This window comes from Uranotaenia lowii, chromosome 2 (assembly GCF_029784155.1).
Source record: "Uranotaenia lowii strain MFRU-FL chromosome 2, ASM2978415v1, whole genome shotgun sequence".
Classification (NCBI taxonomy): domain Eukaryota; kingdom Metazoa; phylum Arthropoda; class Insecta; order Diptera; family Culicidae; genus Uranotaenia; species Uranotaenia lowii.
The window spans coordinates 52,828,343-52,852,907 of NC_073692.1; the positions used below are offsets into that span (position 1 = coordinate 52,828,343).

General features: G+C 36.3%; 1 protein-coding gene across 2 annotated transcripts in view; it reads right to left on the reverse strand.

Annotated features, from left to right (window-relative positions):
- Positions 1–703: 703 nt before the first annotated feature.
- The window catches only part of LOC129748604 (protein Wnt-4-like), a 30,456-nt gene continuing 6,594 nt past the window's right edge, over positions 704–24,565 (reverse strand). The window contains exons 2-5 of one of the 2 annotated variants that reach the window (XM_055743266.1): positions 6,905–7,154; positions 6,506–6,763; positions 1,325–1,537; positions 704–1,248 (exon numbers count right to left, since the gene is read on the reverse strand). In XM_055743266.1, coding sequence (XP_055599241.1) covers positions 1,012–1,248; positions 1,325–1,537; positions 6,506–6,763; positions 6,905–7,154 — 958 coding nt within the window. In that variant the 3' untranslated portion in view covers positions 704–1,011. Of the gene's footprint in view, positions 1,249–1,324; positions 1,538–6,505; positions 6,764–6,904; positions 7,158–24,565 lie in introns of both variants that reach the window. The other variant, XM_055743265.1, reaches the window with a different exon arrangement.

Genomic DNA, 24,565 nt, shown 5'->3' on the forward strand with positions numbered 1-24,565 from the left:
ATTTTACCTTGCTTACTTTAAAATCAATTCTCCAGACATTGGTAATAATCAAGCGTAAATTAAGGTTTAAAATCATTAAAATTAGCATCTGATATGGCAAAGTGGTAGCAAAAATGGCCGTATTCGACGAAAAGTTCAAAAATCCATCAAATCATTATTGAAAAATGTTGTTCCCCAAAGGTTTAATGAAAACCATACAAAAACATAATTTTAACCACTCTAATATGTGTTGTGAGCCTACTTGGTTGAATAATTCTACGGAATCATAGCAATCGAAAGATTCCCTTTAATTCAACCACGGTAAAAGAAAAGTTCGGATACCGGTATTACGATAGCAACTTACTTTCTTCTTCAGTAAGCGTTTTCGATTGGAAACACTCACTGAAGAAGATAGTAAATTGCTATCGAAATACCGGTTTCTGTTTTTTTTACCGTGGTAAGGGAATCTTTCGATTGCTTTGATTCAATATTTTTTACCAATTTTGTATATTATTTCCTCATGGAGAAATCAGAAATTGTATGCGACGGCCGTATCTAAGTGGTACCTACAAGTTTTATTTCACACAACACGTAGTTTATGGGACATCAATGAAAAAGACTAACAATACAGAAAAAGGTTTTTGAAATTTTATGTTTATTTCAGTTAGAAGATTTCGTAATTTATATTTATGCCTATTAAAAAAGCACAATTTACTTTTCGCACTGAATGAAGGAAGAAGTAGATACACGACAAAAAAGATTCATCAAACACTGACTTTTTATTTTTTTTTTCAATAGGTATAGGTGACAACATTGATTGCTCATTACTTCAATACTAGATGTGTTACATTACAGTTAGATGAAATCATTTCGACATTGTTGAGACAAAACATTTTTTATTAGCTTAATTTACGAACAAAATGACTACGTTTGTTTTCCCACTAAGAACTCTACAGTCTAAGATTATTTTATTAAATAAATAATTTAAAGTTTTTTTTTCTTGAGTAATAGATCGATAGAGCGCAGTTGAGCCTATTTACAGTAATATCGATCTTCGTATTTTTCGCAATAGTCGCACACGATCTGACAGCAACGGCCATTAGTGAACCGGCAGCGACATTTTTCGATCGTCTTAATGAGCTTGGTGGTGTAGCCTCGACCACAACATAGAGTGGCACAGTTGTCCGGATGCAGACAGCGGCGGCCCCGAGTTACCGAACAGAACGTGGGAGACGTCTCCAAGTAGAACAGTTGATCGTACGAAGCCGGCTGCAATGGAGAAAGTAGTTTTATGGCGGGCGTAAATTGATATGGTTTCATAAGACTAAATTAACTGGAATATTACCTTTTCTCTCAGCTCCTTGGTGATGGCTCGGCGCGACGGTTTATTGTTTATCGGTATTTTCCTGATAGCATTATGATATTTGGATCTAAGTTTGGCAGCCGTTACGTTGAAATCTCCCAGCTTCCGCCAGCACGTCTTCAGGGAGCATGAACCGGAAACGCCGTGGCACTTGCAGCGATCGTTCATGTTCTTCATCACCTCCTCGATGCCGACCTGAAAAATAATATGATTTAATTTTTCTTATCTCTTAATGAAACTACACCTAGAGAAGAAATTGCAATTCTTAGTGGCGAAAATGCGCTGAAAAATGTACTTTAGAAATTGGAAAAGCACTACTGGCATAAAGACTCGAGCTCCCAAGCAAAATGATGTATGACATCAACATTCACGCGAATCGAGAAAAAAAACTATAGATATGGGATTTTCATCCTATTGGATTCATCTAAAAATAAAAACATATATATAACTCAATTCAACGGTTCTACGGATTTTCAGCATTTCCTACGAATTTTCTACGGATTAATCATCGAAAACTGTTAGGGTATTATACGAATGAATGAAAATTGTACCTGACAGCCAAAAAAAGGTCATCTAGTTTCATTTTGCCTAAATCATTACATTTTTCGTTTATTTTTTCGAATATTCTACCTAGCTCAGTTGTCAAGTCAGTTGGATCAGGATCGATGTCCGCGAGTTCGAGCCCAAGAGACATCGATCACAGTTGTACCGTATAAGTTTTTCAATGACTGTCCGCCAACTGTATCGTTGATATAAGTCGCGAATGACATACAAATGTTAAAACGACTATAATCGAAACATAAAAAGTATATTCCACGAATTTGAGTGATTTGTAATCTGGCATTGCTGCATGCGAGATTTCCATGGAGTGTGTCCAGAGATTCCTAAGTGTCTGATTTTCAGGATTTGCCTAATTTTTGGAGGTCAAGCCTGATAACCTGATAAGCCCCGTTTTTTTCCCGAATTTTGGAAACAAGCCTTATTTTGCCTGATTTTTTGGTTTTTACAGAAATTTTAATGTTTCAGTAAGCAGAAGTTTGTACAGATTAGTTCAAAACTCTATAGAAATTAAGTGCTTGTTCGTCGTCACTCCAACCTTGAAATCAATAACTTCACAATCACGTGCTTCGATCCATCCATGAGTCATTGTATAAATCAATGCAAAATCGGCCTAACGACAGTTATACGGTGCGGGACAAATTGTCTTGTACGGCAAGAAATTTTCTCTTAACACGCTCTTGGTTAATTTCCAACACCTTTCATGCTTTCTATCCGTCTATAATTTTCATTATTTTCATTTGATATTCTTCCTATTAGAATGTATACTTCAGCGATATGCCATTAATCATTCAATTAAAAATTATAAATCAGCGGTGATAATCTGTTAACACAATATCACATATTTGAAAAATGCAATATTTCATCAGTAAAACGTATTGAAGCTGGTCAATCTTTGATAGAAAATATGAATAAATGGCATGAAAACAAAAAATATCACGTTTAAAGTTGAAGTGACTGTGAGCATGTGGTAACTTTAAATAAATAAGAACGGTACTGTGTATCAGTACCACAACATTTTACAACGGTTACCAAAAAAGGGAATCAGCTCGATTATTTTATGTTTTTTAGCTTGATTTAACCTGATTTGTTTTTACCACCTCCTTGAGTTTGAGAAAAACAAATTTTGACATGTACGCATGTTGGCGCCAATTTCTTCACGTTCACCGTGGTGTAATTGGTTGACGCGCCGTTGTACTGGAGAGGAAACTGCGGGTTCAAGTCCCGTCGGTGAGCCTTTGTATATTTTTCGAAAAATTTACGATATTTACGGCTTATGTTCTTTTTTTCTATAATATCTCATGTTTCTCTAAAACTTTCCATTACCTTTGATAACACTGGGTGACAGCCAAAAAATAGTCTGGGGTTTCTCAGCTGATTTAGACTAATTTTTGTGTCCTGAGTTTAAATATCACATTGATTTTGCTGTATCAGGTCAACTTTTTGAAATACAGCCATATGGCTATATACGCTTCAATATGCTAGTAATAGAGGTTTTGAGTTCAATCTATGTAATTATAAAATTAACCTATTAACAAAATTAACAAAATTTATTATCTGAAAGTAGGCTTTTACTATTTCAGGTTATTAATATGGCTTCTGCTCGACATTCATGCATGAATAAGCCTGACGTTTTCTTCTACATCTGCAGAGAATACACGCTGGCAGCGGACAGGAAGAACATCACAGGCTTTGTGAAGAGCGCCTACCAGGCTTACTTTACAGTCAAGCTGGGTGACCAAGATAAGTCCTGGGCACCGCACAAGGTGTGCAAGACGTGCGTGGAATACCTCCGGCGGTGGACGAAGGGCACGAAAACTTCACTGAAGTTCGGGATACCGATGGTTTGGAGGGAGCCGTCTGACCATGCATCGGATTGTTACTTCTGCGCAATCAATACTACCGGTATCAACCGGAAGAATCGGCACAACCCCCAGTACCCCGACCTTCCATCTGCCCGCCGTCCAGTTGCTCACTGCGAAGAAATTCCTGTACCATCGTTCACAGAGCTTCCTCACAGCGACGACGAGGCCACCACTACCAGTACAGACGAGGGAGGATATGCAGAAGAGTATGAAACACAAGATGGTCCGCAGCCCTTTTCACAATGTGAGCTTAATGATCTTGTTCGGGATCTCAGCTTGACAAAGACTTCCTCCGAGCTGTTGGCCTCCAGACTCAAAGAGAAAAATCTACTTGGCGAGGACGCGCGTATCACTTACTTTCGTAAAAGGCATGAGGACTACATGGGCTACTTCTGCCAGGAGGAAGACCTAGTGTACTGCCGAGATGTCGCCGGTCTTCTTGTTAAACTCGGGGCTCCTCACTACGATCCGAGAGAATGGCGACTGTTTATTGACAGCTGTAAGCGCTCTTTGAAGTGTGTGCTCCTCCACAACGGGAACCAGTTCGCCTCAATCCCTCTTGCGCACTCCACAACTCTTGTAGAGAAATATGAAGCAGTGAAGTACGTGCTCGACAAAATCCAATATGAGCAGCACCAATGGATCATCTGTGTCGACTTCAAGATGGTGAACATTCTACTTGGTCAACAGTCCGGGTTCACGAAGTACCCATGCTTTATATGTTTGTGGGACAGTCGAGACAGAGCCCACCACTATGTTAAGAAAGAGTGGCCGGCACGAGAGCAGTTAGTACCTGGGGCGAGAAACATCATAAACGAACCTCTTGTTGACCGTGAGAAGATATTGATCCCACCACTACACATGAAGCTAGGGTTAATGAAACAGTTCACGCGCGCCCTGGACAAGGATGGGAAATGCTTCAACTACCTGTGCAAAGCCTTTCCTCGACTGACCATTGAGAAGCTTAAGGCAGGCATTTTCGATGGCCCACAGATACGGCAGCTGATGAAGGACGCAGAGTTTGAAAACTCCATGAACACACTAGAGCCAGGCGGCGGCAACGCTATTCAAACCGTATGGAGCACATCTCTCAGATTTCCCCTTTTTTCCCCTCGTTTTGACAGATTTAAGCTTTCGTCTCCTATGCTCTCAAGGCAAAAAAAGCTTAAATTTGAGGAAAAAAAAGCTTAAAAACGAGATTCACGACCACTTATTTAAAAGATGTTGGTCACACGATACATAGACAAATCGTGTAACGTTGCCGCCGTCTGGGAAATCGTTTGTGCAAGTGGTGATCAACTTCCTGGGGAACACGAAGGCAGCAAACCACGCCACACTCGTCAGCAGCATGATAGAGGCCTTCCAAAAACTGGGGTGTTTGATGAGTATAAAGATGCACTTCTTGTTCCCACATATGGAGAAGTTTCCTGAAAACCTAGGGGCGATGAGCGACGAGCAGGGAGAAAGGTTCCATCAAGACATGCGCCAAATGGAGGAGAGGTACCAGGGAAGGTGGGACGCAGTCATGATGGCGGACTACTGCTGGTCGCTGAAGAGAGACAACCCAGCAGCTGCTCACAAACGGGAATCGAAGAAACGGCGATTTATGCCGTAAGTAAACTCTAAACTTTTGTGTCTCGTTACGCTCATTCTTATACTAATATTATGCTAATATGCTTATCAAATTTCTTAGATTAAATAAAAACTGATAGAATTTGCATATGTTGACTTTTATTTCTTAAGAAAAACCGAGAAAATCGTCAGGGGTTTCTCAGCTGAGGAATCGCAGAAATTTGTTTTTTGGCGAAAAATCGACTTTTAAAAATTTATGTATTCTAATATCCTGACCTGATTGAACAAAACCATGGTCATTTTCGGACTCAGGGCGTCAATATTAGTCTAATTTAGTTGGAAAACCCTGGACTATTTTCAAAAAAATATTTTTTTTGTTACTCAGTGTAATGTAATAATTTTCAAGTACGATGATGTACCAAGACGAACTCAGAGCATAAGATTTAAGACTTTATTAGCATTATTCTTGTCTATCGTGATTTTTTTTCTTACAGATCTTAGCAACGATATAGTGAATTGTGAGTCTGACATTTAAAATACCATTTTACGGTCCAGCAGAATGTCAATGACTGGTTAAAGCAGCCTGATGTAAGGGTTTATATGATTGACTATACAACGCTAAGTAAGCCATTGTTTCTAATTTCTATTTTTTGTTCTTTTTTATTTAATTTTTAGTTTAATTGAAAACGTGCTACATGTATTTTTTTTCTCGCTGGCATAAAATCATCAATCGATATTTGTATAAGAAACCAGACGAAACATATAAAATCACATTATGTGGGTTTTTAATAGAGCCAGTTTTAATTTTTTTCAGCTAATGAAGACTTCACTGGCCCAGTAGAATGTTTTTTTTTGGATTTCACTTAGCCGTGTCACAGGAATTGTAAGTGATTTTTGTCGATTAGTAAAGGTTCAACTTAAGGTGACAGCTCAGTTAGCTAAGCAGTTGTCTCCTCAACCGCCACAAGTTCGAGCATCATTGAAAGTCACGAATGACGCAGAGATGTTAAAATGATTATGCAAACGAAACAAAAAAAATTAATTCCTTTTCTGGGTTAAAAAATAAACCATATCACAATCAATGATTGTAAATAAACCTTAACCTATGGAAAATAAATTAACTTAACAACTTTGATAAAAAAAATTACCATAGAGTTGCCAATCTCACCTCACTATCATGCCGCAGCATCTCCGATACCGGATCGCCCTCGTGCGGTTGAAGTTCCAAAAAGTTACGCGTCACCCGTTTGCCATGTTTGACATTATCGCTGCAACCGCCCCACTTCCAAGCGAGTCGGGTGGCCGCCGGCTGTTTCTCCGACGCGCACTGACACTTGGTCATTTTGCCCTCGGCACAGGCGCGTGCCACTGAATGAGTGATGGCTGCCGCTGTCAGGGCATGGACGAAGGCCGTCTCGCGGTACACCTGAAGGACGGAACGTTGAAAGAGATGAATGATAAACAGAATTCGATTAGCAGATACTTGACTGGGGAAAAAAAACGTCGAACTGATTCCCACCGTTAGCATGAGGTGCTAATCTGTTGATCAATAAACACATTTACGCACCTTTTTGAATATGTTCCGCTTTCCACGTGTTTCGATTGAGCAGTTCCAACGATCGTAACGGAACTGTTCCTCGCAGTGCAGGACGGCTAGGCGACGAGCTTCCCGAATGGCTTCCGGTAAACCTGTATCTCGGCGGCATTGATGATTCTGCTTCCGTGTTCCCGAAAGGAATCGACAGGGTCCGGGGGATTTGGTCATAGGACTGAAAACTGCCATGACGGTGTTTTTCGCAGGGAGCGGTGTATTTTTGCTGCTGAGGTGGTGTAGAAAGAGAAAAAAAATTGTTTCAGTGTTTTATGGTTGGTGTCTTAGCTTTGCGTAAATGCGATGAGGTGGATATGTAAAACATAGCATGGAAAAGCTTCGACGTTGCGATGTTCCAAAGTCAAATATGTGTTTTTGCAGAATACGAAAGAAAGCAAAAAGCTTAAGCTTTTCATTTTCAATTTCGGAATTTCAAATAAAAAATTTTGAAAATGTAGGATATCGAAATTATATCATAAATTCATCATGAAGAAGTTTGAAACTCAAATCAAATCATAAAATATGACAAAAATGACAAAAATGACAAAATTGACAAAAATGACAAAAATGACAAAAATGACAAAAATGACAAAAATGACAAAAATGACAAAAATGACAAAAATGAAAAAAATGACAAAAATGACAAAAATGACAAAAATGACAAAAATGACAAAAATGACAAAAATGACAAAAATGACAAAAATGACAAAAATGACAAAAATGACAAAAATGACAAAAATGACAAAAATGACAAAAATGACAAAAATGACAAAAATGACTGTTGGAGTCAAAAAGCGATCACCTCACCCTGATTGATTATCCCCCAAATGGTTTTGGAAATTGTGCTGCGTAGATACAAACCTGTCGTGGTCAGCTAGCGATGGCAGTTACAAACAATCGTTTTAGTGGGAGCAATTTTTCTCCCTCCCAAATAGTGGATCAAATTTCGAGAGGATCATCATTATTACCGTCAGTAACGATCAATTGGAGCCATCAATGATGCCGCGGGCTCTCAAGGCTCTTGCTACGGGAGAATTTCTGGCAAAGGTTACATAAGAGGGAGCAGTGAGTGGTCAAATGGGGATTCTAGCGTAGGCTTAGTTGTAGAGTCAGTACTCGTTCGATCACCAATTAGCACGGTCATGTATATTCATGTTTAGTTTAAGTAAACTCCATGTAATATAAGTTCAAAGTCAATATACTTGTTTTAATTAAAGTTGTGTTTTTGGAACCAAACCATACGCGTTTATCTGTTCTGTGCATGCGAAAGAAGAAGGACCATTGAAGCCCACCGATTACTTGCCTAGACCATAGTTGGGATTGTGGAACGCGAAATAGTCTATCGAAGGAATTAAAAATCTTAGGCCACCTCCCAACATTGGTCCTTCGAACCGGATATGAGGAACCACGGGGCAGTAAATTGACGTGCCAATACCTTATACCAAGGGCCATTGTGGTTTTGTTGGAACTTGGCGCCATTACGTTTGGAGTTGGAGGGAAGGCTCGCCATTGCATGCCGGCGTCCTAATTAGCCATCTTGCACGAACCACATTTCCACATCATTGTTAGAAATTTACAAAATCGATTGGATGGACGAAGCTGATTATCGAAATACTGGATAGGCATCGTGTTACTTTTGTCAGGTAAAATATAAGACACAGATTACCAGTATATGTTCAGCCACAGTTCAGGACCCCGCTAACACATTATTCTTTTGCGTGCACGTGGTTCAAACTACTCGAGGAACGATTTTCCGGATAACCGCAGAAACCATTGTTTCTGGGTTCTGGGTTCGAACGAATACATCCTAATCACAATACGGAGGAACGTAGAGGACTAACTTGGCAGAACCAAATACTGACAGGCCGGCCGCCTGTTTTTCCAGGTAAATTTAAGCAACAGATTCACAGTATATGTTCAGCCAATAGTTAGCAACATCCTAACACCCCTTTGGATCTTCAACTCATCTCTCTTCGAGCTCGGTTAACGCATCGGACTACAAGGAAAATCACAAATCGGTTTTGGCAAAATTCCGACCACACAACACCGGTACCATACGAAAAAAGGATTATCTACCAATCACCAAGAAGTCGACCACATTAGAAGAAGAGGCAGCGCAGGAAAAGGTTTCTCAGGTAAATAACCTTAGAATAGTGTATGTTCTACCGTCGCTTGGGCACAGTTAATACACCCCTTTTAAATAAAAATTTGTATCCTCTTCGAATTACTACCTACGCATTCCCTGAGAATCAACCGTTCGCCAGAACGACTATCTCAATTTGCGACATTTCACCTCGGAGACGTTCTGTCTTTTGGGCGTTTGGACATTGAGTATCACCATAAGTGAAGCATTGCGGATAACAACAACCTGAAGTGCCCCTGATTTTTTTGTTGAGGTAAATTACTGCAGTATATGTTTGGCCGAAGCTGGACGTATTTAGTGGCTTACTACATCCCTACCCATCTCTACTACTGCATTACGGTTACGCAACGTCATGCCGGGCTCAAGAACTACGAAGAAGGAAGACCCATCACTGAGGCACCTGACGGTGAAATGTTCCAACATCCAGGCATCCCTACAGGACATTTTCCGATTTGTGGAGGATTTTACGGACGATACCATGACGGAGATGATCGAGGTGCGGCTTACAAGGTTGGACGAGCTGTGGGAAGGTTTCGAAAATGTGATGATAGATATTCAATCACACGAGGAACATGTTGAGGAAGATAATCCAAATATTGAGCGGAAAAGACGAGAGTTTAGTAATCTTTATTATCAAGCAAAGGCTTTCATGTTGAGCAAGGTTAAGGATCGTACCGTACCGAATAGTTCTGGACAGTTGCCTAGGGGATTAGATTCGACAATTCAAGAAACACATGACCATATTAGACTACCTCAAATCAAGTTACCTTCCTTCTCAGGTGATATTGATGAATGGCTCGGGTTTAGAGATCTGTTTATTTCCTTAATTCATGTTAAACCAGAACTTCCAGATATTGAAAAGTTCTATTATCTGAAAGGATGCTTGCAAGGAGAAGCCAGGGCCCTACTAGATCCTATTCAAGTATCACAAGCTAATTATCAGGTAGCATGGGACACACTCGTCAATCGGTACAGTAATAGTAAGCTATTAAAGAGAAGACAGATTAGCTCCCTGTTTGGCCTACCCACGATGCACAAGGAATCGGTGACGGAGCTCCAGTCCCTTTTAGATGGATTCGAGAGAATAGTTCACACTCTTGACCAGGTGGTTCATGTTAACGATTATAAAGATTTGTTGTTGGTTAATTTCCTCACTGCACGTCTGGATCATGTAACTCGTCGATCTTGGGAAGAGCATTCCTCAACAGAAGAACAGGATACCATAGAAGATTTAATCAGTTTTCTCCATCGACGTATTAGGATCCTGGAATCGCTTCCGCCGAAAGTGATAGAATCTAAAGGAGTTAATCAAAATTCTACAAATAGATCAAGGCCCACTTTACTTAGAACGAGTTACGCTACTGCACAGTCAATTGGAATTCAATGTGCGTTATGTAAGGAGGATCATCTTTTGCATCAATGCTCCGATTTTAGACATCTTCCAGTAAACGAACGAGATGCGTTTTTGAAAAGTCATTCGTTGTGCCGGAATTGCTTTAGAATTGGTCACCATGCTAAGGAATGCCAGTCAAGATTCTCGTGTAGAATCTGTAAAGGGCGACACCATACGCTCGTATGCTTCAAAACCAACCGGCAGGATGGAGTTCTGGAGGATTCCCAGGTTAGGATCAGCAACACGTCATCAGCTACGGAGGAGGCTGAAGAATCAAACCCGTCTTTTGAAGTGACTACCACGGCGACTACAAGCACTACCGTTTCTAATTGCAACGCTTATAACACTTCACGAATTTTATTAGCGACTGCAGTGGTGTTGATTGAGGATGACATAGGCTGTCAGGTTCCGGCTCGAGCGCTCCTGGATTCGGGTTCGGAAAGTAACTTCATTACAGAAACATTAAGTCAAAGGATTAACTTGTCACGCGAAAGGGTTCAAATTTCCGTGTCTGGAATTGGTCAAGCCTCTTTAAAGGTGAAGCAAAGAGTGCACGCTGTTATCAAGTCTAAAAACTCTAACTTCAACAAGCCAATGAGTTTTCTTGTGCTTCCAAGGGTAACAGCGAATCTACCAACTACTACAATCAACACAAGGGAATGGAAAATACCAGACGGATTTAAACTGGCAGATCCGTCATTTTTCGAATCCAAGTCGGTCGACATCGTTCTTGGAATCGAGGCATTTTTTGAATATTTTGAGACTGGCCGTAGAATTTCCTTAGGGGATGGCATGCCGGCACTTACAGAGTCTGTATTTGGATGGATCGTTAGTGGAGGGCTCGCGGATCCAAGTCAATCACTAAAACTTAATTGCCACGTTTCTATGGAAGCGAAATTGGAAGAAATTCTCACACGATTCTGGGCTGCAGAAGAAGTTGGAACCAGCCGGAAATACTCACCAGAGGAACAACGTTGTGAAGATATGTTCCGGGAATCCATAAAGCGTAATGGAGAGGGCCGTTATATAGTGTCACTTCCAAAAATTACCAACATTTGGGGCCAATTAGGAAGCTCGAAGGATATTGCCTTGAGACGTTTACATTCCACCGAGAGACGATTAGCAAGAAACGAAGAACTTCGAAAACAATATCTTTTGTTTATGGCCGAATACGAAATGTTAGGGCATATGCAAGAAATTATTCCCCAGGAGGTTAGTTCAGTTAAGCGATGTTATTTACCACACCACCCTGTTATTAAAGAGGACAGCACAACTACCCGATTAAGAGTGGTTTTTGATGCATCCTGCAAAACTTCTTCAGGATGTTCACTGAACGATCTTCTACTTACTGGCCCTGTCATTCAGGATGATTTAAGAGAAATTATACTCCGATGCCGAACGAAACAGATATTAGTAGTAGCAGACGTGGAGAAAATGTTTCGACAGGTGCTGGTCAACCCTAAGGATAGGCCGTTGCAAACCATTCTATGGCGCGCCTCTCCATTAAACGAAGTTAAAACGTATGAACTGAACACAATTACTTACGGGACGAAGGCCGCGCCCTTCCTGGCAACAAGGGTTCTGAAGCAATTGGCGTTAGATGAAAGGCATCGATTTCCGTTGGCAGCGAAAGCATATTTGGAGGATACTTACATGGATGACGTTATTACGGGGGCGGACGACGCTGAGACAGCACTCGAGCTGAGGATTCAGCTGGAAAAAGCTGCTACTTGCGGTGGATTCCGTCTCCGAAAATTCGCTTCGAACGCTAAACAAATTTTGGAGAGTGTGTCTAAGGAAAACCTGGCAATTTTGGATTCATCGATACATCTCGACGCAGATCCATCGGTGAAAACTCTTGGGTTATCTTGGCTACCCAACTCAGATGTTCTCATGTTTCGTTTCAATGTACCTGTGCTTCCTGAACACGAAACTTTAACCAAACGTCGTATTTTATCGGTTATTGCCACGCAAAGGCAAAGATATTGATGCAGCAGCTCTGGACTCTTAAAGATGAATGCGGAAATAGGTTGGGCTGGGATCAACCTGTGCCTTCTACGGTGGGTGAGATTTGGAGGAACTACTACTATCAGCTACCTGTTTTCAATCAGATCCAGGTGAACCGTTGCGTTATTTTGCCTAATGCAATTACAGTGGAATTTCATTGCTTTTCGGACGCGTCAGAGCGAGCGTTCGGTGGTTGTATTTATGTTCGGAGTTTCGATGCCCAAGGCGCGGTTAAAATTCAGTTGTTGTCGTCTAAATCAAAGGTAGCACCATTAAAATGCCAGAGCATTCCGCGCTTAGAGCTATGTGGAGCGCTGCTAGTTGCTGAACTCGAGGAGAAGGTTAGAAAAGCGGTAAAAATCCAAACCATCGGCACTATTTTTTGGACAGACTCGACCTGCGTGTTGAGATGGATTCAAGCTCCACCACTGACGTGGACTACCTTTGTAGCCAACAGAGTATCAAAAATTCAAACTCTAACAAACGGATGTGAATGGCGACATGTATCAGGCTTAGACAATCCGGCAGATCTAATCTCAAGAGGAATATCACCTACAAACATAGTGGATAATCATTTCTGGTGGAACGGACCAGCATGGTTGAAGGAAAACAGGGAACAGTGGCCAACTTCATCAGATGATATTCCAGCAGACGTTGGAAATGACGAGCTACGACGCACAACAGTTGCTGCAACAGGATCGAGCTACGCTGACTTCAATGAATGGTTTTTTGGGAAATTCTCTAGTTATTTTGAAATGATTAGGAAAACGGCATATTTATTACGCTTTATGAAACTGATTCAAAAAAAATTAGAAGGTGAACCTAATGCATTTCTGTCCAGCGCTGAAATAAAAGAAGCTGAAAGAGTTTTGATTCATCGAGTTCAACAGGAAACGTTTGCGGCGGAAATTACAGCACTAAGGAAAAACGAAGATGTCTCCTCAAAATCTCCGTTGAAATGGTTTCGCCCGTTTTTAGACGAGGATGGATTGGTTCGTTTAGGTGGTCGTTTGAAAAATTCTTCCGAAATTGCCGGTTTCAAAAATCCAGTGATCCTACCTGCAAGACATATCATCACCCGATTAATTTTTGAGCATTATCATCTTCGCCTTATGCATGCCGGACCTCAGCTCCTTCTTGCATCGGTTCGCCAAAAATTCTGGCCACTAGGCGGCAGAAGCGTTGCCAAGCAAATAGTGCATAAATGCATCAAGTGTTTCCGGTCAAGGCCTACGCCCATTCAACAGCTGATGGGAGACTTACCAGCGGTCCGTGTAACGGAGTCCCGACCATTCGCAAATACAGGTGTGGACTATTTTGGGCCAATGTACACTAGACCAGCTCCCCGTCGCCCAGCGGTCAAGGCCTACGTAGCTATCTTTATATGCATGTGCACAAAGGCTGTCCACATGGAGCTCGTGACGGATCTGTCTACCGATTGTTTCATTAAGGCTTTGCAACGGTTCATTTCTAGGCGCGGATTTTGTTCACAAATCTTTTCAGATAATGGAACCAATTTTGTTGGCGCAAGAAACAAATTTGTAGAGTTGCAGCGTCTGTTAAAAAATAAAACGCATCATGAAAAGGTTTCCAAGGAATGCTCAAGGCTGATGATTCAGTGGCACTTTAGTCCTCCTGCCTCTCCGCATTTTGGGGGGCTTTGGGAGGCTGCGGTTCGGTCGGCAAAGAAACATTTGTTGATTGTGATTGGCGAAACCCCTCTTCCACCAGAAGATTTATCAACACTCGTAATTCAAGCTGAAGCTTGCCTAAACTCACGCCCGATTATGCCGTTGAAGGATGATCCGACTGATTTGGAACCGCTAACTCCGGCTCACTTTATCATTGGTACTAGTTTGCAGGATTTGCCCGAAGAAGATATGGAAGCATGCCCTGATAATCGTCTCAGCCATTTTCAGTTGATATGTAAAAAGAAACAGTTATTTTGGAAACGATGGCATCACGAATATCTTAGCCTGCTGCAAGGAAGAAACAAACGTTGGAAGTCTCCTGTAAAGGTCGAAGTTGGACGGTTAGTTGTTGTTTGTGATGAGCGTACTGCGCCCTGCAACTGGAGGATGGGCAGGATAGAAGAGGTGTACCCTGGGTCCGATGGCACTGTACGTGTGGTGAAATTAAAAACGGCATCTGGATCAATTACACGAGAGGCCGAGAAGGTTTGCGTTTTACCAATCTACAGTGATAGTGAAGCCCAATAATTTCAACAATTCAAAAATATCAAATTGTACGTCGAAGAGGATACTTTGTTTCTTTTCAGAAATTTCTGGAAATTTCAGGGTGGGTGAGAATGTTGGAGTCAAAAAGCGATCACCTCACCCTGATTGATTATCCCCCAAATGGTTTTGGAAATTGTGCTGCGTAGATACAAACCTGTCGTGGTCAGCTAGCGATGGCAGTTACAAACAATCGTTTTAGTGGGAGCAATTTTTCTCCCTCCCAAATAGTGGATCAAATTTCGAGAGGATCATCATTATTACCGTCAGTAACGATCAATTGGAGCCATCAATGATGCCGCGGGCTCTCAAGGCTCTTGCTACGGGAGAATTTCTGGCAAAGGTTACATAAGAGGGAGCAGTGAGTGGTCAAATGGGGATTCTAGCGTAGGCTTAGTTGTAGAGTCAGTACTCGTTCGATCACCAATTAGCACGGTCATGTATATTCATGTTTAGTTTAAGTAAACTCCATGTAATATAAGTTCAAAGTCAATATACTTGTTTTAATTAAAGTTGTGTTTTTGGAACCAAACCATACGCATTTATCTGTTCTGTGCATGCGAAAGAAGAAGGACCATTGAAGCCCACCGATTACTTGCCTAGACCATAGTTGGGATTGTGGAACGCGAAATAGTCTATCGAAGGAATTAAAAATCTTAGGCCACCTCCCAACAATGACAAAAATGACAAAAATGACAAAAATGACAAAAATGACAAAAATGACAAAAATGACAAAAATGACAAAAATGACAAAAATGACAAAAATGACAAAAATGACAAAAATGACAAAAATGACAAAAATGACAAAAATGACAAAAATGACAAAAATGACAAAAATGACAAAAATGACAAAAATGACAAAAATGACAAAAATGACAAAAATGACAAAAATGACAAAAATGGCAAAAATGGCAAAAATGACAAAAATGACAAAAATGACAAAAATGACAAAAATGACAAAAATGACAAAAATGACAAAAATGACAAAAATGACAAAAATGACAAAAATGACAAAAATGACAAAAATGACAAAAATGACAAAAATGACAAAAATGACAAAAATGACAAAAATGACAAAAATGACAAAAATGACAAAAATGACAAAAATGACAAAAATGACAAAAATGACAAAAATGACAAAAATGACAAAAATGACAAAAATGACAAAAATGACAAAAATGACAAAAATGACAAAAATGACAAAAATGACAAAAACGACAAAAATGACAAAAATGACAAAAATGACAAAAATGACAAAAATGACAAAAATGACAAAAATGACAAAAATGACAAAAATGACAAAAATGACAAAAATGACAAAAATGACAAAAATGACAAAAATGACAAAAATGACAAAAATGACAAAAATGACAAAAATGACAAAAATGACAAAAATGACAAAAATGACAAAAATGACAAAAATGACAAAAATGACAAAAATGACAAAAATGACAAAAATGACAAAAATGACAAAAATGACAAAAATGACAAAAATGACAAAAATGACAAAAATGACAAAAATGACAAAAATGACAAAAATGACAAAAATGACAAAAATGACAAAAATGACATAAATGACAAAAATGACATAAATGACAAAAATGACAAAAATGACAAAAATGACAAAAATGACAAAAATGACAAAAATGACAAAAATGACAAAAATTACAAAAATTACAAAAATTACAAAAATTACAAAAATTACAAAAATTACAAAAATTACAAAAATTACAAAAATTACAAAAATGACAAAAATGACAAAAATGACAAAAATGACAAAAATGACAAAAATGACAAAAATGACAAAAATGACAAAAATGACAAAAATGACAAAAATGACAAAAATGACAAAAATGACAAAAATGACAAAAATGACAAAAATGACAAAAATGACAAAAATGACAAAAATGACAAAAATGACAAAAATGACAAAAATGACAAAAATGACAAAAATGACAAAAATGACAAAAATGACAAAAATGACAAAAATGACAAAAATGACAAAAATGACAAAAATGACAAAAATGACAAAAATGACAAAAATGACAAAAATGACAAAAATGACAAAAATGACAAAAATGACAAAAATGACAAAAATGACAAAAATGACAAAAATGACAAAAATGACAAAAATGACAAAAATGACAAAAATGACAAAAATGACAAAAATGACAAAAAAGACAAAAATGACAAAAATGACAAAAATGACAAAAATGACAAAAATGACAAAAATGACAAAAATGACAAAAATGACAAAAATGACAAAAATGACAAAAATGACAAAAATGACAAAAATGACAAAAATGACAAAAATGACAAAAATGACAAAAATGACAAAAATGACAAAAATGACAAAAATGACAAAAATGACAAAAATGACAAAAATGACAAAAATGACAAAAATGACAAAAATGACAAAAATGACAAAAATGACAAAAATGACAAAAATGACAAAAATGACAAAAATGACAAAAATGACAAAAATGACAAAAATGACAAAAATGACAAAAATGACAAAAATGACAAAAATGACAAAAATGACAAAAATGACAAAAATGACAAAAATGACAAAAATGACAAAAATGACAAAAATGACAAAAATGACAAAAATGACAAAAATGACAAAAATGACAAAAATGACAAAAATGACAAAAATGACAAAAATGACAAAAATGACAAAAATGACAAAAATGACAAAAATGACAAAAATGACAGAAATGACAAAAATGACAAAAATGACAAAAATGACAAAAATGACAAAAATGACAAAAATGACAAAAATGACAAAAATGACAAAAATGACAAAAATGACAAAAATGACAAAAATGACAAAAATGACAAAAATGACAAAAATGACAAAAATGACAAAAATGACAAAAATGACAAAAATGACAAAAATGACAAAAATGACAAAAATGACAAAAATGACAAAAATGACAAAAATGACAAAAATGACAAAAATGACAAAAATGACAAAAATGACAAAAATGACAAAAATGACAAAAATGACAAAAATGACAAAAATGGCAAAAATAACAAGAAATACAAAAATTACAAAATTGATGAAAATTGAAAAATGTTGATTGTTATTGTTTAGAATTTGTAGAAATAGCGAAACTTTATTTAATTTTTATTTTTTATTTGATAATTGTTAATTTTTTTCCGGAAAGTGATGTTACAAATTTTTTGTTATAGTAATAGATGCAGACGTTTTTTTTAAAGAAATGGGACTTTTTCGATTTCTGTTGTGATTTTGGAGAGTCAAAAAATGTAACTTAGAGAGAAGTTTTAAAACAAGTCATATGTATCGAAATTTGATTCACATCTAATATTTTTGAAATCATCTTCTAAATATACGTTTTTGAAACTCGATAATGTAATTTTTCCCAAGCAACCATTTCTGGACATCTTTTCGTTGTAAATAATGTGTTGATTTTCTTGTTCTCAACTGAATTTCGGATTCAATAAAATTAAACTGATTCGCTGTTGGTAGTGGAAAATCATTTTTCCAAAATCCTCTAGGATGAGAAAAACGATTTTTAGATCTGAAGAAGATAACAGATTCGAATTAGGAATAAGAACATTTCTTGCATTTAATACTCGAAAATAAAGAAAACCCACTTAACTAAATTTAAAAAAAGAAAGTTATTATAAATTAATGCTTTTGTCTAATTATTTTGCAAGCATCTGACTTTCTTCGGAAAAATGTTCAAAATTATTGAGTTGTTAATTTCCACTTGACTTGTGCCTCATTTTACTTTCCGGGTTCTCGTCAGTAGTATTATGCTGCTAATATTCTACCCTGGCATACACACATATGTTTTTCGACATTTAACTGAACAGTCCAAACATATACTCGTACTTGGAATGCAAATGTTGGGCCCATAATATCCGAGATTTTTGCTATTCCAACAAGCAGAACGACATTTTCCATCCCACCGAAGTCGGTAAGTCTCTTTCGGAAGAGCTAATATTTTTGCTACCAACAATTGACTTCTGTCAGGGGTTAAATGAAATAAAAACAAAAGCCTTCCCATCCTACTTAGCAGCACTTGTTGAATTGAAATCTTTCCCATCATTACCCTTTCCTTATGTGACTCTACGAATATGTTGCGGTTGTTCGGCAGTTCGGCAGCAGACAGAATCCATAAAATAAATGGTGCAGCTATTTCTGCCGATCCTTCTTTGGCAAAACGAGACAATTTTTGTAACCTGTAACATTCCGAACAAAATATGCCATTTTCAAACTCTGCTGCTCAATCCATGTCAAATTGCAATGGAATGAAATCGAACCAAAAATCCATAGCCACTGAGGGCCAATAAAAAAGGATTATCATTCCTTGATACCGATGGGATAAAAAATAAACCTCGGGTGAAAATTAATTTAAATTCCACCAAATCGTTGTCATTACTGTATTAAATATTCATAAATTAATTAAAATATTTGCCATAAAAGTCGCCCACAATTTGTTTTCGCTTCAACGTGATACAGTTTTTGGAATGATGATGCTGCTGCTTTCTTTTGGATGAATCCGAAACAAATACAAAAAAATGGAATGCATTTTTCATTTTAGTACCCCCACTAGCGCAGGGTGTGCGATTTTGGATTGGAAAATGCCACTGTGTGATTAAAAATTTTAACGTTTTAACGAATATTTTGATTCGCGTTGGTATTTTTTGGATCATCGTTTGTAAAATGATATCATTGGGAAATGCAACAAAGGGAACTCTGCTTTTAACGTTCAATAGTAAGATTAAAATTAAATAAGATAATATATTCCGCAGTATTCCGCATAAGATGAAAATCCCGGAGAAATAAAATGTGGTTTGGTACACAAAACCAGTACATAAGTGTTTCTGTTTAATCAGAAATATACCTTAACAACAAAAGAAAACTTGCAGCCTAAGAGGAGCTTTAAAGACTGCTCTTCACTGCCACAGTATTATGTATCTATACCTACAGTTATTTTTCGCACTTTATTTAATAGCTCCTTTTTTTTAATTTTTCGAACAAAAACAAATTGTTGCCAAATAAATACACTGGTCAAAATTACTAAAATAACTTGTTAAAGCTTTTTATTAATGCGAAGAAGTGCTAAATAGGTTCGAGCATTGCCTTAAAACTGGTTTAAAAGTATTAGGAATCCAATAGGTTCGATCTTTGGCAAAAGATCGATCTCCAAAATCGATTATCGATAATTAATCGAAAATGAGCATCGTTGTTATAGTTTATGGCATTATGCTTTTATTATGGGATTTTAATGCTGCTATCTTTATAGCTATTTTATTAGAGTTCTAGGAAATGCGGTTTTCAAGTATATTATTTAATTACACAGTGTTTATGGTGTTAGGAAACAGTTAAGCAATCTGAATATAATACAACTTAAAATTTAGTTAAAAATTCCATTATTACACATTTTTGAAAGGCTGAGGGTTTTGCTTTTAAGTTCACATATATGGGTATTGAGAGAAAAGGTTCAACGAGTAGAATTCAAAATTTATTGTCTGATGCCATCTCGAATCCAAAATGGCAGCTTCTGCTTTATTTTTCTAAGCTATAAATGACTTAAAGTTTCATGAAACCCCCACCATGTGGGTGTTGGGTAGAGGTGTCAAAGGGAAGTAGTTTTCACTGTCTGACGCCTTCTTGAAAACCAAGATGGCAGTTTCTGATTTATTTTTTCAATTGGGTAAATGACTGCAAATCGAATGAAATCCCCAAAATATTGGTTTTGGGTAGAAGGGCTCAACGAGAAAATATAAAGTGAGTGTTTCATGCTATATTTAGTGATCTGCCGCTTCAAAAAGTAGAACGGAAGCCGCCATATTAGATTTTAAGATGGCGTCAGACAACGAAATTAAACTTTTTGCCGTTGAGTTTTTTCACCCAATGCTCATATTGTGGGACGAATTCGAATTCTATACCCATATATGTGCCTACCCACATTATACTCCCTGTTCTTTATACTCACATTCATTGTAGGAGTTTCGTGCCACCGATAATGTATGGTCAATCCTCGTTTACTTTACAAGTGGTCTGTTCATTGAAGTCTAGTCGAAACGGGTCGAAACAAGTAGAAAATGATTGACAGTTGATCACCTGTCTCTTTCCAATTGACTTCGACCGATTTCTACCAGGTCGAAACGAATCCTGCTGCCGAACTGGATCGCTTTCGACTAGTTTCAACTTGCTTCATTAAACATCGACCTGACTAGTTTCGACCAAAACATTGGCTCGTTGAACATCTACAAGTTGACAGAAACCAGTTGAAACCGATTTTTACCAACGAATGATCGAAGCTAAAGTTCAGAAAATGGGGTATAAATCCTACGCGTGTTATTGAAATTAGAAAAAAAAGATTCATGCTTATTTCCAATCCACTCTATTATGATGCGATGTAATTATGTCATATACAATAGTTTATCGATTATTATTGTCACGGTCACGGTCACGGTAATTGTCTCGATTTTATCACGCATTTTAAGAAATCATTCAGAAACCAGGACCTTAATTTTCTTTCAAGTTCATGATATTTTTAATGATTTATGTAATAATATCTAAATACGATTGAACTGCTTACTTTAGCCTTATAGTGTTTAAAATTTAAAAAAACATTTGTAATAATCGACAGAAGTATTTTAACGTCGCGCTAATGCTTATATTGTTATTTGTCATTGGCATGCCGCTCTAAAAAAGTGAACTTTTTCGGTTATGCGAATCATATAAAGATGTCGGTGAATTTGAACGTTTATGAAAAGAGATAAGTGTTTCTGATTTCTTTTTAAAATTGTTTATTTGGGAGGGTGGCGTGCTCAATCCCAATAGGGCAGCCTTAAGTTTTATCTGAATGGATAATTTTGGATGATCATAATGAAATTCTGCTAGCTTTGCCTTTAAATATGTACGTAAAAAGGACTAAGATTTCTGTTTTTCTAGATATGAAAAAGAAAGGATTATCTGAAAATAAATTTATAGAAACACATTTTAAAAGACTTAGTTGAGCAAATTTCAAAATATTTTTTGAAAAGGTAATCCTTTCAGTCAATCAAAGGTGTGAAGATTAAAATATTGAAATTAAAAATTTGCAGAAGATAATTTTTTATGCAGTTTTCTTCGAATACTTTTTCAAAATCGATATATGAGATTACGACTGTTGAATTTCCATGAAAAACGGAATGATTAACTTAAATTAGATGTACAGTTTCAAATTGATATTCAACATGGTTTTATTTCAAGAAAAATTTCAAAATTGCTATAGAGAAGAATAATTTGAACTGAAATCAAACCTTTGTGTTTAGTAAAGTTTGATATTTACATCGTATGATTAAAATTTATTGATGCAAAACGTTTCCACTACTGAAACCATTTTGAATTATTGATTAAAGATAATAAAAAGAAATTTTTCCCCTTTAATTTTTTACGGTAAAATTTTTTTGACCGTGATAAAATCGAAAAACTACTGTATTAGGAAAATAATATTGAAAAATACTTTTTTCATTGATTTTTAATTGGTCTTATTTAAACATTTTGACGAGGCGCATTTAGTTCAAGATAGTGTTTCAGAGAAAAAGAGCTAAGAAAATATTATCTTTTTTGCTATAAATGTGATCAAGGCGTAATGTGACTTTTTTGAAGATTGAGTTCTAAAAGAGTTGAACTGACCATTATAAAATGTTAAATTATGATCAGAATGATCACACACACCCCCCAAACTAGCCGTAACTAGCAAATCCTGAGGCGAATTTCACGTTAGCTTAGTTATTCATAGTGTTGAGTTTGAAATTGATGGTTATTTATCTACGGTACAGAACACTTAACAAATTTAGGCTAAGTAATGAAATGAAGAAGCAACTCTTCTGGGAAAAAAAATGTCGCTAGAGTGCCCGCATACGCCCAAAATTTACACGATGGTTATGATTTTTTTATCTGCTTCAATTCCTGAAGTTCCAAATTTTTCATTATCTTTTAAATTGTAGGAAGATGACAAATTTGGAAAAAAAAATCAATAAGGTTACTGAATTATTTTAAATAATTTTTTTTGTTGATGGAATAAAATGCTTCGAATTCACCATGCCATATTTTTTTCATTCGCTAGACAGAGGGCAACGAGAATATAGCCGTGGACTTTATATGTACGAAATCATGTGATTTGCTTTATTCTTCAATTTTTTGAATTTTTTTATTATCATAAAACATGATAAAAAATATATTGGTTATTCTTAATGTAAAAAAAATGTTGGTTCTGTTATTTTCTTCTATGGTTAAAAATTTATGTAGCAGTAAAATTTCCCATACGAATGATTAATTTTTCAGTGGACACTTTAGAAGGGTAGGTTATTTTTCTTTAAAACTTGGTTGCAACTTTTAAATGTTTACGAAATCCGATTTTTGAATTTGTTTTATAAAGTAACAAAATATTTGGAACAAATATATTTAACATTGAAAAGCGACAACTTTATTTTCTCAGTTCCTTTAGTTTTGTATATCATTCATGTTAAAATGATTTATAATGAAAAAACAATTGAAATTTTAAAATTGAGAATTAAAATTTGTTTTCCATAACTTTGAAATAATCTTCTTTCACAGAATGCATCCAATACCCCCATTTTTTTCTATGTTAAAGATAGTGAAACTTACTAGACGATTAAATAAAGAAAATTTATTCAAATTTCAGAATAAAAAAAAAAATTGAATTTAAAGAATTGAGACTAATAACAAACAATAGTTTCATTTTCCTCTCTCAAACAAAAATAATTTTTCTTGTTTAGTTATTTTTTTGGTAAGTTTTTACAAGAAAATGAGCTTTATTTATATTGGTCTCAGTGTACCTGTATATTGTGCCCCTATTACAATCAAACTGGTTTTAATGAAACTTCATCAAACATTTTCATTCTTAAAAAAAAAATTAATTAAGAAACCCAAAAAACAATTTTTTAAGTTAGGTATGAATATTTTTTGTAATTTAATTCACAACTAAGTTCAAACATCATACACAGCATTTGTTTGATATCCATTTTTAATGTATTTTTGGGACACGTGTTTTTCACGATATTTTCAAATTAGAGGGAAAATCATAAGTTCAGAATCATGAAAAGAATATTTAAAAAAAAATCTTTGATTTCAGAATAAATTGCTAATCTCACCAACATATATAAAATTGAAAAAAAAAGAACTTCAAACTGAGTATTAGGAATGAAATTATTATTTCCGAAATAGATTGCAAAATGATAAATGAGGTTCTGAATCAAAGTAATGTTTCTTGCACTCGAATTGTTCTCACTCCTTATTTACCATCATTAAAAATAAGTTATGAAAATCTAAAGAATTGCATTAAGAATTTTATCGTTATATTAATTTTGAATCCGAATTTATTTTATTTCGTTTCAAATCTATCACATCAAATTATGGTTGTAAAAATGCTGGTTCTGCAAAACAGTAAATTCTTCACTAGATTTCTGAAGTCAAGTTAGAGCGTTAAAACACAAAAATTACAGCATTGAAAAGGGATTGTGTGTGTTTTTAAATACATATCGCGTTTATTTAGAGTTTTCAGAGTCAAAACGGGATAATTAGTATTTAATGATGCTATTTTAACATCAAGGACTTAGTCATTAGTGTTTTGGCGATATACATTTAAATCCATACCTTTAACTCAAATTCATATTCACGAATAAAACAAGACAAGTTGCAAGATGCAAGGTATGTGAGAACTGATTTTCACCTATTTGTTTATTTACTTATTCGCCAAGTTTAAAATATAACTAGTTTTGTTTTTCTATCAGCATTTTTTTTCGGTATACCTTTTGAAAATAGGAAAAAAATTATCTACAGAATTTGTGTACTTTTTTGGTAATTATAT